We start from the raw sequence: 12,500 nt of genomic DNA, 5'->3' as shown, positions 1-12,500 counted from the left end.
CTCCAATAATGAAATAAATCAAGAAAAAATTACTAATAAAAAAAAAATTCACTTTATCTTTATTTCGACTATAAAAAAGTCACTTTATAATATTAGTAAGAAAAATTCACATATTTTTTGTGATTTATCCTACTTGTCACAAGCATATGTATTTTACAAATTATCACAAACCCAAGTTATTAATTTGTCTAAATTTAGATCTGTTCTTCAATATAACACAACGTCTTGCTTCCTTAAGACTAAAATAAAGGACTATTTTAAAACACTAGGAATATTTCATTCGGAATTAAAACATAAGAAACTTCAGAGTTATAGAATCAATCAATGGAAAAACTGGTTAAGATGGCATTATCAATACGATTTATCTCAGATTAGATGGTCTAGATTAATGCCAAAAAAATGGCGAACTAAGGTTAATCAAAGTTGTATGGCTCAAAATAAAAATAGAAACTTAAACAAATGGAATTCTTATGAAAAAGACCAATTAATTCATTACAAAAAAGAAAATGATTCGGAACTCTATTCATTATCAAACCAAAAAGATAATTTTAAAAAATGTTATAGATATGGTCTTTTAGCATATAAATCAATTAATTATGAAAATAAAAGTGACTCATTTTTTTCTAGATTACCCTTTCAAGTAAAGAAGAACTTAGAAATTTCGTATAATTCCAACACGTCCAAACACAACTTTGTTGATATGCCCGGCAATCTTCATATCAATAATTATCTAAGAAAGGTCAATATTCTAGATATAGAAAGAAATCTCGATAGAAAATATTTTGATTGGAAAATTATCCATTTTTCTCTTAGACAAAAAGGAGATATTGAAGCCTGGGTTAAGATCGATACCAACAGTAATCCAAATACTAAAATTGGTATTAATAATTATCAAATAATTGATAAAATTGAGAAAAAAGGGGTTTTTTATCTTACAACTCATCAAAATCCAGAAAAAACTAAAAAAAATTCGAAAAAAGTCTTTTTTGATTGGATGGGAATGAATGAAAAAATATTTAATCGTCCCATATTGAATCTGGAATTTTGGTTCTTCCCAGAATTTGTACTACTTTATAATGTCTATAAAATAAAACCGTGGATTATACCAAGCAAATTCCTTCTTTTTAATTTGAATACAAATGAAAATGTTATTCAAAATAAAAACCAAAAACAAAACTTTTTTCTACCATCAAATAAAAAAATAAAGAATCGAAGTCAAGAAACAAAAGAACCCCCAAGTCAAAGAGAGCGTGGATCAGATATAGAAAACAAAGGAAATCTGAGCCCTGTTTTTTCAAAACATCAAACCGATCTTGAAAAAGATTACGTGGAATCAGACACAAAAAAGGGTCAAAATAAAAAACAATACAAAAGCAACACGGAAGCAGAACTAGATTTGTTCTTGAAACGTTATTTGCTTTTTCAATTGAGATGGAACGATGCTTTGAATAAAAGAATGCTCGAAAATATCAAGGTATATTGTCTCCTGCTTCGACTGATAAATCCAACCAAAATTACTATATCGTCAATTCAAAGGAGAGAAATGAGTTTGGATATAATGCTGATTCAGGCAAATTTACCTCTTACAGACTTGATGAAGAAGGGGGTATTGATTATCGAACCTATTCGGTTGTCTGTAAAACATAATGGACAATTTATTATGTATCAAACCATAGGTATTTCATTGGTTCATAAAAGTAAACACCAAACTAATCAAAGATACCGAGAACAAAGATATGTTGATAAAAAGAATTTTGACGAATTCATTCTGCAACCTCAAACTCAAAGAATAAATACAGAAAAAACTCATTTTGATTTGCTTGTTCCTGAAAATATTTTATGGTCTAGACGTCGTAGAGAATTGAGAATTCGAAGTTTTTTTAATTCTTTGAATTGGAATGTCGTCGATAGAAATTCAGTATTTTGCAACGAAACCAATGTAAAAAACTGGAGTCAATTTTTGGGTGAACGGAAACCCCTTTATAAAGATAAAAATGAATTAATTAAATTTAAGTTCTTTCTTTGGCCTAATTATCGATTAGAAGATTTAGCTTGTATGAATCGTTATTGGTTTGATACCAATAATGGTAGCCGTTTCAGTATCTTAAGGATACATATGTATCCACGATTGAAAATTAATTGATAGTACTATATACCCTGTCTCGTATAGAGTATCTGAAAGCAAACAAATGCAAACATGCCTTGTTTTACATCTCATTCGAATCTAATTCGAGTAGACAATACTAAATCAATAAAATAAGGTATTGATTAGATCTAGAAATGAATCAACAGAATCTTCTTCATTTTAGGATTTTAGGTTTCAATTATTCGCTTTTGTGACTGAAAAAAACGTACCTACCACCTTTTTGGATTCCTATCTGAATCAAATTTGAAATTTGATTAATTTATTGGAATTGCTAAAATTAGAGGTTCATAAAGAAATTAAGTCTATATACCACGTTCAAATTACTGGCATTATTATTACTGATCAATAAAATTAGAAAAAATCCATATCTGTAAAATAAAGAAAGGGGAAATTCATTTATGGTAAAAAATTCTGTCATTTCAGTTATTTTTCAAGAAGAAAAGAAAGGATCTGTTGAATTTCAAGTATTCAATTTCACCAATAAGATACGGAGACTTACTTCACATTTAGAATTGCACAAAAAAGACTATTTATCTCAGAGAGGTTTGAAGAAAATTTTGGGAAAACGTCAACGACTGCTAGCTTATTTGGCAAAAAAAAATAGAGTACGTTATAAAGAATTAATTAATCAGTTGGAGATTCGAGAGACAAAAACTCGTTAATTTGATTAATTTGAAGAGTTATTTCATTTTGACTTATATGTTTCGATTAAATTTTGATGAACTTCTTTTCACTTTCAGTAATTCATGGAAGAATGAATCGTTAAAAAACTTATGACTGCACCAACTACAAGAAAAGACCTCATGATAGTCAATATGGGGCCTCAGCACCCATCAATGCACGGTGTTCTTCGACTCATCGTTACTCTAGATGGTGAAGATGTTGTCGACTGCGAACCAATATTGGGTTATTTACATAGAGGGATGGAGAAAATTGCGGAAAACCGAACAATTATACAATATTTGCCTTATGTAACACGTTGGGATTATTTAGCTACTATGTTCACAGAAGCAATAACCATAAATGGACCCGAACAATTAGGCAATATTCAAGTACCTAAAAGGGCTAGCTATATCAGAGTCATTATGTTGGAGTTGAGTCGGATAGCTTCTCATTTGTTATGGCTCGGTCCTTTTATGGCGGATATTGGTGCACAGACCCCTTTCTTCTATATTTTTCGAGAAAGAGAATTGATATATGACCTATTCGAAGCTGCCACCGGTATGCGAATGATGCATAATTATTTTCGTATTGGAGGAGTGGCTGCCGATCTACCCTATGGCTGGATAGATAAATGTTTGGATTTTTGCGATTATTTTTTAACAGGGGTTGCTGAGTATCAAAAACTTATTACCCGGAATCCTATTTTTTTAGAACGAGTTGAAGGCGTAGGCATTATTGGGAGAGACGAGGCAGTAAATTGGGGTTTATCGGGACCAATGCTACGAGCTTCCGGAATAGAATGGGATCTTCGTAAAGTTGATCATTATGAGTCTTACGACGAATTTGATTGGCAGGTTCAATGGCAACGAGAAGGGGATTCATTAGCTCGTTATTTAGTACGAATCGGTGAAATGACAGAATCCATAAAGATTATTCAACAGGCTCTGGAAGGAATTCCAGGAGGGCCTTACGAAAATTTAGAAATGCGACGTTTTGACAGATTAAAAGATCCTGAATGGAATGATTTTGAATATCGGTTTATTAGTAAAAAGCCTTCTCCAACTTTTGAATTGTCGAAACAAGAACTTTATGTGAGAGTTGAAGCCCCAAAAGGAGAATTGGGGATTTTTCTGATAGGAGACCAGAGCGTTTTTCCTTGGAGATGGAAAATTCGCCCACCAGGTTTTATCAATTTGCAAATTCTTCCTCAGTTAGTTAAAAGAATGAAATTGGCTGATATTATGACAATACTAGGTAGCATAGATATCATTATGGGAGAAGTTGATCGTTGAAATGATAATTGATACAACAGAAATAGAGACTATCAATTCTTTTTCCAAATTGGAATCCTTAAAAGAAGTCTATGGGATCATATGGATGCTTATCCCTATTGTGACTCTTGTATTAGGAATCACAATAGGTGTACTAGTAATTGTTTGGTTAGAAAGAGAAATATCTGCAGGAATACAACAACGTATCGGGCCTGAATATGCCGGCCCTTTAGGAATTCTTCAAGCTCTAGCAGATGGGACAAAACTACTTTTGAAAGAGAACCTTATTCCATCTACAGGAGATACTCGTTTATTCAGTATTGGACCATCCATAGCAGTAATATCTATCTTTCTAAGTTATTCAGTAATTCCTTTTGGTGATCACCTTGTTCTAGCCGATCTTAGTATTGGTGTTTTTTTTTGGATTGCCATTTCAAGTATTGCTCCCGTTGGACTTCTTATGTCGGGGTATGGATCAAATAATAAATATTCCTTTTTAGGTGGTCTACGGGCAGCTGCTCAATCAATTAGTTATGAAATACCATTAGCTCTATGTGTGTTATCAATATCTCTACGTGTGATTCGGTGAGACCTAAAATTTATCAAAATTCTTTTCTTTCTAGAAACAAGGATAAAAAGATTTGATTGACTATATATATTTTTATTTTTCTTCAGCATTTGAGTTGATGAACTAAACCAGATAGTTATATGAGTGAAAGAAAACGGCTTCTAAATTTGCAGTAAAAAAGTTGAGTCTCATTTCCTATGTACAAGAATCAAATGGTGAAAAAAGTAAACATAAGCAAGAGAGATTGTTTACCCCAAGATTCGTGAATTGTCATGATAGCTTGAAGCGGGTTCAAAAGACCAACTCTATGGAGTTTTTACTGTCTATTACCATAGATGGATTTCCACAACGGGAGGTTTTTGAAACAAAAAATGAGTGGATGGTTAGGAAGACCAAGATACACAAAGGATTAGTAATTGAGATTATGTAAGTTATCCAAGAGGATATTTCTGTACATAAAAGGAATTCAAATTGGGGCTTTACGTTCGTAGAAATGATCAAGAAGTACTCCCCATGATTCTGATCCAGAGTATGTTCCTATCCACTGAGTAAGTAACTAACTATCAAGAACGAAGTAATCTTTTACTTTGGTTAAAGGCCCTTTTTCTGAGAAAGGAGAATAGGAATGAAATAAAAAAATCGAAATAGAAAGAAAAGAATCTAATTGCAAAAGCAAAAAGGAGGGATGTCTTTTTTTTTTCTTCCTTTTTTCTTTTTTTGTTTTTATTCTTTCTTTCCTATAATTCAATTTTGATTTCTATTTAGAGAGATAAAATTTTTGTCATGATTCATGAACTAATGTACTCTCTAATTTTTTTCGTAATTGAAAATTCGAGGTTGAAATGTATATGTGATATTGCTATAAAGCACATTTTTTTATTTAATGATAAGGTTATTAATCAACAAAGAAAAATTAAAATTCTTAAAAGATGAGATAAATTCAGAAGCACTTATTTATTAGTTTTAAATATAGCAGACAGAATTCCATTGGTCTAATTTGGGACCTTAGGATAGATTTTTACTCTATCTGACAAACATATCAAGATAAAGAATAGGAAAGGGCCCTTAGATTTATTTGTGACCTCTGAGGAGCCGTATGAGGTGAAAATCTCACGTACGGTTCTGGAATAGCGATGGGCACAGTGATGTTATCATCGACTATGATTATCTAACAGTTCAAGTACAGTTGATATAGTGGAAGCGCAGTCAAAATATGGTTTTTGGGGGTGGAATTTGTGGCGTCAACCCATCGGGTTTATCGTTTTTCTAATTTCTTCTCTCGCCGAGTGTGAAAGATTACCTTTTGATTTACCAGAAGCAGAAGAAGAATTAGTAGCAGGGTATCAAACCGAATATTCAGGTATAAAATTTGGTTTATTTTACATTGCTTCATATCTGAATCTACTAGTTTCTTCATTATTTGTAACAGTTCTTTACTTGGGAGGTTGGAATCTTTCTATTCCGTACATATTTGTTCCTGAGCTATTTGGCATAAATAAAGGGGGTAAAGTCTTTGGAACACTAATTGGTATCTTTATCACATTAGCCAAAACTTATTTGTTTTTGTTCATTCCTATTGCAACAAGATGGACTTTACCGAGGCTGAGAATGGACCAACTATTAAATCTTGGGTGGAAATTTCTTTTACCGATTTCTCTAGGTAATCTATTATTGACAACCTCGTCCCAACTTCTTTCACTGTAAAAGACCACAATATCCTAGATTCACGACTTGTCTCAAACAAGAGAAAGAAACAAGCATAAAATCTTTTTTATAGATATTCAACATATGCTCCCTATGATAACTGAATTCATAAATTATGGTCAACAAACAATACGAGCCGCCAGATACATCGGCCAAGGTTTCATGATTACCCTGTCCCACGCAAATCGTTTACCTGTAACTATTCAATACCCCTACGAAAAATTGATCACATCGGAACGTTTCCGAGGCCGAATACACTTTGAATTTGATAAATGCATTGCTTGTGAAGTATGTGTGCGTGTATGTCCTATAGATTTACCCGTTGTTGATTGGAAGTTGGAAACTGATATTCGAAAGAAACGATTGCTTAATTACAGTATTGATTTTGGAATCTGTATATTTTGTGGTAATTGCGTTGAGTATTGCCCAACAAATTGTTTATCAATGACCGAAGAATATGAACTTTCTACTTATGATCGTCACGAATTGAATTATAATCAAATCGCTTTGGGTCGCTTACCAATGTCAGTAATTGATGATTACACAATTCGAACAATTTCGAATTTACCTCAAATAAACAATGAATAAACCCTTAATTCGATTCAAAAAAATTACGAATTACGAAGGCTTAGTTCGGATCTAAAACAATGAGATTTTTGCTTGGGCAATTCAAACTAGTGGTTGCTTAATGAGACTCCTAGCTTAATTTAGATTGAAAACAAAACCGATTTCAATATTATATATTATAATAGTTTATAATAGTAATGGTTTCAAAGTAGATAAATGATATCAAAAATAGATAGGTTTAAACTACTCTTTCGACGAATAAAGAATGGATAGTGGTCCAATAAAATAAAAGCATCTACGTCAATTCATACCCATTAGACTTTCATTCAATTAACAATTTCAAAGTATCATAAAAAATAGAAAAACTGCTTTTTTCCTGGTCAGGTCAATAAAGTCATGAAATTCTTCGTTTTTGATTTTTTATAAAAAATGGATTTATCTGAACCAATACATGATTTTCTTTTAGTCTTTCTAGGATCGGGTCTTATATTAGGGGGTCTAGGAGTGGTATTACTTCCCAATCCAATTTATTCGGCCTTTTCCTTGGGATTGGTTCTTGTTTGTACATCGTTATTCTATATTCTATCTAACTCCTATTTTGTAGCTGCTGCGCAGCTACTTATTTACGTAGGGGCTATAAATGTTTTAATCATTTTTGCTGTGATGTTCATGAATGGCTCAGAATATTACAAGGATTTTCATCTTTGGACCGTAGGAGATGGAATTACTTCGATGGTTTGTATAAGTCTTTTTATTTCACTAATTACTACTATTTCAGATACGTCATGGTACGGGATTATTTGGACTACAAGATCAAACCAGATTATAGAGCAAGATTTTCTAAGTAATAGTCAACAAATTGGAATTCATTTATCAACAGATTTTTTTCTCCCATTTGAACTTATTTCCATAATCCTTTTAGTTGCTTTAATAGGTGCAATTGCTGTAGCTCGTCAATAAAAAATTTCTATTAAAACTTGGAATTCAAATAAAATTTTGTTCTGTCTTATCACATTAATTTTCCTTGAATTCTATTTGAATTCTAGCTGGATAAATAGAAAGACTTTAGGTCAATCTAGTACCAATCTATTTCTTTGTTCCATACTTGTTATATACTAGTCAATTAAATTAGTTGAATTGTTGTTCATATTGAAAGGAGTCGAGATTGATAAGGAGTTGTTTAATGATTCTCGAACATGTACTTGTTTTGAGTGCCTATTTATTTTCTATCGGTATCTATGGATTGATCACAAGTCGAAATATGGTTAGAGCCCTTATGTGTCTTGAACTTATATTGAATGCGGTTAATATAAATTTTGTAACATTTTCTGATTTTTTTGATAATCGTCAATTAAAGGGAGACATTTTCTCAATTTTTGTTATAGCTATTGCAGCCGCTGAAGCAGCCATTGGCCTGGCTATTGTTTCATCAATTTACCGTAACAGAAAATCAACTCGTATCAACCAATCAAATTTGTTGAATAATTAATATTAATCATCTAGATTCTAATATTGAGAAATCAATTTTAATTAGCATGTTTACTACGTAAAGTATGATCTTGTTTGCAAAACATAAGAAATCAAAGTATTTTGGCCTCTCTCATATCTCATAAACCAATCCAGAAAGGGGTTGATTAGAAAATCATGATAACTCATTGATTCATCTGGTATCTAAATATATGATTCGTTTCTAAGTTTACTAGATCGAAAATTTATAACATTCAAAAACGTATAGACCCAATGTCACATTCAGTAAAGATTTATGATACGTGTATAGGATGTACTCAATGTGTCCGAGCCTGCCCCACTGATGTATTAGAAATGATACCTTGGGACGGTTGTAAGGCTAAACAAATTGCTTCTGCTCCACGAACAGAGGACTGTGTTGGTTGTAAGAGATGTGAATCCGCCTGTCCAACAGATTTCTTGAGTGTCCGAGTTTATTTATGGCATGAAACAACTCGCAGTATGGGTCTAGCTTATTGATACGTTCGAGAAAACTCTACTTGAATCCATTTAATTTTTTTACCGACAAACCTGTGCTCGAAAATAAAAATATTTTGAGCACGGGTTTTTTTGGTCCAAGTGTATCTTGTCTTTACTACGAATTATTTTCCTTGGTTAACAATAATTGTCGTTTTTCCGATATTTGCGGGTTCTTTAATTTTCTTTCTTCCCCATAAAGGAAATAGGGTAATTAGGTGGTATACGATATGTATATGTATTTTAGAACTCCTTCTAACAACTTATGCATTTTGTTATCATTTCCAATCGGATGATCCATTAATCCAACTAGTAGAGGATTATAAATGGATCGATTTTTTTGATTTCCATTGGAGATTAGGAATAGATGGACTTTCTATAGGACCCATTTTATTAACAGGATTTATCACTACTTTAGCGACTTTAGCGGCTTGGCCAGTTACTCGAGATTCTAGATTATTCCATTTTCTCATGTTAGCAATGTACAGTGGTCAAATTGGATCATTTTCGTCTCGGGACCTTTTACTTTTTTTCATCATGTGGGAGTTAGAATTAATTCCTGTTTATCTACTTCTAGCCATGTGGGGAGGAAAGAAACGTCTGTACTCAGCTACAAAATTTATTTTGTACACGGCGGGGGGTTCTGTTTTTCTATTAATGGGAGTTTTGGGTGTTGCTTTATATGGTTCTAATGAACCAACATTAAATTTTGAAACATCAGTTAATCAGTCATATCCTGTGGTTTTAGAAATAATCTTCTATATTGGATTTTTTATTGCTTTTGCTGTCAAATCGCCCATTATCCCCCTACACACATGGTTACCAGATACCCATGGAGAAGCACATTACAGTACTTGTATGCTTCTAGCCGGAATCTTATTAAAAATGGGAGCGTATGGATTAATTCGAATCAATATGGAATTATTACCTCATGCCCATTCTATATTTTCTCCTTGGTTGATGATAATAGGTACAATACAAATAATCTATGCAGCTTCAACATCTCTTGGCCAACGGAATTTAAAAAAAAGAATAGCCTATTCCTCTGTCTCCCATATGGGTTTCATAATTATAGGAATTAGTTCTCTAACCGATACGGGACTTAATGGAGCCCTTTTACAAATAATCTCTCATGGATTTATTGGTGCTGCACTTTTTTTCTTGGCGGGAACGACTTATGATAGAATCCGCCTTGTTTATCTTGACGAAATGGGCGGAATAGCTATTCCAATGCCAAAAATGTTCACGATGTTCAGTAGCTTTTCGATGGCTTCCCTTGCATTACCAGGTATGAGTGGTTTTGTTGCCGAATTGATAGTATTTTTTGGAATAATTACCGGCCAAAAATATCTTTTAATTCCAAAACTACTAATTACTTTTGTAATGGCAATTGGAATTATATTAACTCCTATTTATTCATTATCTATGCCACGCCAGATGTTCTATGGATACAAGCTATTTAACGCCCCGAAGGATTCTTTTTTTGATTCTGGACCGCGAGAGTTATTTCTTTCGATCTCCATCTTTTTACCCGTAATAGGTATTGGTATATACCCCGATTTCGTTCTTTCATTAGCAGTTGACAAGGTCGAAGTTATTCTATCTAATTTTTTTTATAGATAATTGGATGACTGAAATAAAAAAACCTATGTTTGTTTTTAAAAACATTCTTGGACAATGAAAAAAAGAAGACTTTTTTTCTTCTCTTAACTTAAGAATTAAGTAAAAACAATGAAATTGAACTACATATGGTAGAAAACCGTGTGAATCATCAATACAATATTTGATTCACACGGTCCGCATGCTGGTTCATACAATGCGTCGCCCGCTCTTGTATTTGTAATAACTTGTCTTGAATTCAATTAAATGTTGATGGAAAAGAACCATAACTATGTAACCCTATTCCTAATAGATTGACCCCAAAATAGCATATCCAAATTATAAGAAAACCTATAGACGCTACAATTGCAGAATTTGGACCCCGCAAATTTCTATTTGTTCGAGTATGTAAATAAATTGCAAATACGATCCAAGTAATAAATGCCCAAGTTTCTTTTGGATCCCAATTCCAATAGGACCCCCACGCTTCATTAGCCCATACCGCTCCCGAAAGGATTCCTATGGTTAAAAAAGTAAATCCTAAACTAATAACCCGATAACTCCAATAATCCAATTGTTGAATCAATTGGGACCTGTAATAATTTTTAGCACAAAAAAACGAAGTATTTTCGACAACATTTTCACCCAAGAAAAATGACTCGTTTAAAAAACCATTGCTCTTATAAAAAAGCTTTCTGTTTTTTCGAAATGTAATCACTAGAAGTGCTACTGATAATAACGATCCACATAAAAGGGCTGCATAGCCCAATATCATCATACTTACGTGCATTATTAACCACTCAGATTGAAGAGCAGGTACTAATATTCCAGATTGGTGTATTTCAGTTAAAATACCTGAAGTAGCAAAGCCTTGGGTCAAAATAGCACTTGGTCCAGTTATTTTACTTAAAATTAAAACATTTTTTTTGAAATATGGAATTATATGAATAAGGGAGAAACTCCATGAAAGGAAAATTAATGATTCATATAAATCGCTTAGTGGGAAATGTCCTGAAGAAATCCAACGAGTAACTAATAATCCTGTTATACAGAAAAAAGTAACTATTATGCCCTTTTCTGACGAATCGTATAGTTTTACAATTTCATCGACTAAAAAGGTTATCAAATGAATTGTAATTACAATTGAAACGATCGAAAAGGAAATGTGAGTTAATATATGCTCTAAGGTTGAAAATATCATAAAAAATCTTAAAAAAGAAGAGTCCCTTAATTACATAATTCTAAAATGGAAATCGGGAATTGAATTCATTATAAGATCTATTTATCCTTTTTAGAAGATGCTATGCCGCCACTCGGACTCGAACCGAGATGCATTAGCACTGCTTCCTAAGAGCAGCGTGTCTACCAATTTCACCATAGCGGCTTGTCTTGAACTCATAATAGCCTATGAATAAGCAATCGTCGAGATTGAGTAAGCTATTTTAGTTTAGTAATGATTCAAATGGATCAATAACAATAAAAAGTTGTTCAAATAGGAATTTGAGGTTGAAGGTTCATTATTTTTGATTTGAGTTTAGAGTCTTAGTTTTTTTTATTTAACCTGGGACTTTCCTATATTTTATACTTTCCTCGAATTCAACTCTTGTAACTAAACCGTTCTATACTCAATTAAGGAATAGAGTTCAAAAAGTTTTTGTTTTCATTGTTTAAGCAGCAATTTCTTATTTTTTTTTCATAAATCTAAAATAAAACAAAAAAGGGATTTTGACGACAAAATAGAAAGAAAAGAACCAATTTTGCATCGTTAAAAATTCACAATTAGTCATACAAAATTTCATTAAGCAATTTTCTCTATTGGGTTAAGGGCAAGATATACATGGGGGTCTATATAATAATTCAGAGAAAATAAAAAGTGAGAAAGTTCGAGAAAACAAAAAGGTTTCAAAATAGAATCAATTACTTTCAATGAGTTCTTAACTTTCACTAAAGATTTTTATATACGTTCTTCTATAGATATGCAAATATAGAATTTTATTTG

The 12,500-nt window shown here is 32.4% G+C and overlaps 10 protein-coding genes and 1 non-coding gene across 11 annotated transcripts in view; 9 read left to right on the top strand and 2 right to left on the bottom strand. All coding sequences in view use genetic code 11, as the record gives it.

Moving 5' to 3' along the window:
• ycf1 overlaps positions 1–2,143 on the top strand; it is a 5,664-nt gene extending 3,521 nt beyond the window's left edge. The window contains exon 1 of the mRNA in view: positions 1–2,143. This exon is cut by the window's left edge and continues 3,521 nt beyond it. Coding sequence (YP_009586724.1) covers positions 1–2,143 — 2,143 coding nt within the window.
• A 401-nt stretch (positions 2,144–2,544) lies between these two features.
• On the top strand, positions 2,545–2,808 carry rps15 (ribosomal protein S15). Its single transcript has one exon. The coding sequence runs from the start codon at positions 2,545–2,547 to the stop codon at positions 2,806–2,808; it is 264 nt and encodes an 87-aa protein (YP_009586723.1).
• Positions 2,809–2,919: 111 nt separating this feature from the next.
• Positions 2,920–4,101, top strand: ndhH. Its single transcript has one exon. It carries the CDS (start codon positions 2,920–2,922, stop codon positions 4,099–4,101), a length of 1,182 nt encoding a protein of 393 aa, YP_009586722.1.
• A 1-nt stretch (position 4,102) lies between these two features.
• On the top strand, positions 4,103–6,352 carry ndhA. The gene is made up of 2 exons: positions 4,103–4,655; positions 5,814–6,352. Exons 1-2 carry the CDS (start codon positions 4,103–4,105, stop codon positions 6,350–6,352), a joined length of 1,092 nt encoding a protein of 363 aa, YP_009586721.1.
• Positions 6,353–6,436: 84 nt separating this feature from the next.
• Positions 6,437–6,940, top strand: ndhI. Its single transcript has one exon. The coding sequence runs from the start codon at positions 6,437–6,439 to the stop codon at positions 6,938–6,940; it is 504 nt and encodes a 167-aa protein (YP_009586720.1).
• A 408-nt stretch (positions 6,941–7,348) lies between these two features.
• On the top strand, positions 7,349–7,879 carry ndhG. The gene has a single exon. The coding sequence runs from the start codon at positions 7,349–7,351 to the stop codon at positions 7,877–7,879; it is 531 nt and encodes a 176-aa protein (YP_009586719.1).
• Positions 7,880–8,102: 223 nt separating this feature from the next.
• ndhE lies at positions 8,103–8,408 on the top strand. Its single transcript has one exon. The coding sequence runs from the start codon at positions 8,103–8,105 to the stop codon at positions 8,406–8,408; it is 306 nt and encodes a 101-aa protein (YP_009586718.1).
• A 251-nt stretch (positions 8,409–8,659) lies between these two features.
• On the top strand, positions 8,660–8,905 carry psaC. Its single transcript has one exon. It carries the CDS (start codon positions 8,660–8,662, stop codon positions 8,903–8,905), a length of 246 nt encoding a protein of 81 aa, YP_009586717.1.
• Positions 8,906–9,022: 117 nt separating this feature from the next.
• On the top strand, positions 9,023–10,525 carry ndhD. Its single transcript has one exon. The coding sequence runs from the start codon at positions 9,023–9,025 to the stop codon at positions 10,523–10,525; it is 1,503 nt and encodes a 500-aa protein (YP_009586716.1).
• Positions 10,526–10,760: 235 nt separating this feature from the next.
• On the bottom strand, positions 10,761–11,702 carry ccsA. The gene has a single exon. The coding sequence runs from the start codon at positions 11,700–11,702 to the stop codon at positions 10,761–10,763; it is 942 nt and encodes a 313-aa protein (YP_009586715.1).
• A 103-nt stretch (positions 11,703–11,805) lies between these two features.
• trnL-UAG lies at positions 11,806–11,885 on the bottom strand. Its single transcript has one exon. It is a non-coding gene; the product is annotated as a tRNA-Leu (tRNA).
• Positions 11,886–12,500: the final 615 nt, after the last annotated feature.

Source organism: Solanum stenotomum, plastid, assembly GCF_019186545.1.
Source record: "Solanum stenotomum voucher PI 320364 plastid, complete genome".
Lineage (NCBI taxonomy): Eukaryota > Viridiplantae > Streptophyta > Magnoliopsida > Solanales > Solanaceae > Solanum > Solanum stenotomum.
Note: the sequence above shows the minus strand (reverse complement) of the source record. Positions and strands in the feature narration are given on the sequence as shown.